Source organism: Nicotiana tabacum, chromosome 6, assembly GCF_000715075.1.
Source record: "Nicotiana tabacum cultivar K326 chromosome 6, ASM71507v2, whole genome shotgun sequence".
Classification (NCBI taxonomy): domain Eukaryota; kingdom Viridiplantae; phylum Streptophyta; class Magnoliopsida; order Solanales; family Solanaceae; genus Nicotiana; species Nicotiana tabacum.
This window is the reverse complement of record NC_134085.1, coordinates 2664787-2667623: the sequence shown is the minus strand read 5'-3', so window position 1 is coordinate 2667623 and position 2837 is coordinate 2664787. Positions and strand designations below refer to the sequence as shown.

The 2837-nt window shown below is 43.4% G+C and overlaps 1 protein-coding gene across 1 annotated transcript; it reads right to left on the bottom strand.

Moving 5' to 3' along the window:
* Nucleotides 1-212: 212 nt before the first annotated feature.
* On the bottom strand, nt 213-2576 carry LOC107818734 (transcription factor TCP23). Its single transcript, XM_016644789.2, has one exon. The coding sequence runs from the start codon at nt 1796-1798 to the stop codon at nt 536-538; it is 1263 nt and encodes a 420-aa protein (XP_016500275.2). The 5' UTR covers nt 1799-2576; the 3' UTR covers nt 213-535.
* Between the last annotated feature and the right edge of the window lie 261 nt (nt 2577-2837).

Here is a 2837-nt window from a genome sequence, read left to right as displayed (position 1 = left end):
TAGACTCATAATAAAACAACATAAAATACCATAAAATCCATAACATAACATAAATACCATAAAAACAAAGTAACAGCACTATAAGAGATATAGAAATACGAGAACCATTGTTGGTTGTCACCAAAATGAATAAATTCCACTCTTCATATTTCCTCTCTAAATGCCAAAAGACATATATCAAAATGTGATGATAAATTGGATCAACCAACCAAAAATAAAGGGGGAAAATCCTTAAATCCAATTAAGAACAATAGAACAATTGTAAAGCAAAGAGTAAAAAAAAGAAAATTACAATGAACACAATCTTCTCCCTAATTACACCAAGAAAAAACAATCAAAGAAGTCATTAAATTTACATCAACAACAACAACAACGATCACAGTGTAATCCTACAAGTAGGGTCCGAAAAGGATCGTGTATCTACCGACTTTACTCCTATCCTGTGAAGATACAAAGACGATTTCCTCGTGCCTTGTAAAGATAGAGAAGATGTTTCCTAATACACCCTCGGAGTGGTTGCATAGAGAATTGTAAACTATGATTGAGAATCTTTGTGATTTTCATCACCACTATCACTACCTTGAGTCTGATTTTGATGGTGATGATGTTGCTCCAAATTCATACCCAAATCAACCCTATTATTACCACTGCTATTATATGCATTATTCATTGATGACAGCATTCCCATATTTGTCTCTGTAACTCCTAGCCCCAGCTGCTGAACCGGCTGTGACTGCTGCAAAACCATTGAACCCAACTGAACCGGACTGAACCGGCCACCACCCGGGAACTCGAACCCACCAATTCTTGAACGCCACAATTGGTGGTCCGGTTGAGCCACCCCGACCGAAGCCGTCGTTGAACTGGTACCTCCACTCACCGGTAACATCCAGAATGCGTTACCAACGTTACCAGCAGCTGGTGCAACCGCCCACATGGCCGGAGCCGGGATGAAACTCGAAGTTTGTGATGAACCGGGTTTAGAATCTGATCCTGGTTCGGGAGGTTGTACTCCGGTTCTTTCCGGTTTATCACCTGAAGGTGAGGTTGCACCACTGGTGTCTTCTCTGAGCCGCTTTTTCATGTAGTTATTCTCATCTGGGTCTTGCCCAAAACCGGCGTTGGATAGCTGGTGGTGGAAGCCTAGCATAGTGGTGGCGCCGCCGTGGATGAAGAGAGGCGCAGATTTTGACGGCGGAGCTGAAATTGTGGTCCCACTGCTACGGAGAGAGACGTTGAGAGTCGAGAAATTAGCCGGAATTGTACCGGTTCCAGTGGCAGCTATAATTGCCGGTTCAGCTTGTTGCAGGAGCCACTCAATGGTCTCACCATCAGATTTGTGACCCAATTCTCTGGTGAGCTGGAAGACTCTGGCGGCGCATAAGGCCGGCATACGTATGCGCCGCCCTCGGCCGTCCACCTTGGTGTGGCGGTCTTTAGAAGGTTTCTTGACTACCTTTGTGGATAAAATGTTGTTGGGGGTGGGGGTTTCTGTTGGGGTGGTGGTGGGGGTGGTGGAGGTGGAAGAATTATTGGCGGAAGGAGGAGAAATTAGAGTTCTTGATTGCATGGAAATGGAGCCCATGAAGGGACCATGGGGGTGGGGTTGGTTGGACCCAGGGGTAGGAGGGTCAGGTTGACTTTGATGAGGTGAAACTAATTGTAAAGAAGAGGGAGTTTCTTGGTTGTGTTGCTGCTGTTGTTGATGTTGTGCATGCTGGTGGTGGTGGTGGTGGTCTGTGCCACTAGTACTACTACCACCACTTTGCTTTTTCCTATGTGGTTCCATAAATTCCATCTTGGGAAGAAGAGAAGATGTGGGGGTTGGGGGTTGGGGGGGTATGTAAGATGAAAGGGTAGGGGGGGGGGGCTAACAAAGATATCTTGTTGATGCTTCAAACATTTGTCTAATTGACAAAATGAATTGAAAACATTAAGCCAAGCAAGAAAGAAGGAAAGAAAGGAAGAAAGAGACTTGAAAATTAAGTTATTGCTGCTGCTGCTGCTGCTGCAATTGCAAAGTTTTGAGCCAAAAAAGAATTCAGCAACAAGTGGAATTAGTGGTGGGGTTTGTTTCTCTTTTTTACTTTGTGGTTGACTGCTGTCTTTGGAGAAAGAAAGAAAGAGAGGGGAAGGGTAGGTGTGGGTTCCATATAACAACAGAATCAGTGAGTACTGCTACTGCACCTGTGGAGGAAGAAGAGGGGAGGGTGGGGTCTGAATCCAACTCAAACCCAGTGGTGGTAGCAGGTGGGGGACCTTTCAATATTACAAGAAAGAAAGACAGTCCGGTGCACTAAGCTCTCATTATCTGTGGGGTTCAGAAAAGGATCGGATCACAGGAGTCTATTGTACGTATTTTTATCCTACATTCTGCGAGAAGCTGTTTCCACGGCTTGAACACGTGATCTCTTAATCACATGACAACAACTTTACCATTTACGGCAAGCTCCCCTCCCAATATTACAAGAAAGAAAAATGTTTGCATGTATAAGCTGAGAAGAGAAAAAAGCCCACTCGTGTAACCTATATTTGTAAGGAATGTTATTGTTATTTAAGCTGCCTTTCATGAATTTGATATATGCCCACCAGCCACCTTACTCTTCTTGACTCTTTATGTTTCTTTAATGAGGTGTGGTGGAGGGGGGGGTTATAGGGGGTTATAGAGTATAATGAAGTGATTATGGTGGTGTAGGTAAAAGAATTAGTATGTGATTAGTGTGAAAAGATTGAAAAGTTAGGAGAAAATGGAGAAAATACAATCTTTTAAAAATCAAAAGTTTTGGCTATAAGTCATTTTCTGGTCTTCTCTTTTTGGCTTTTTACCAATACTCTTG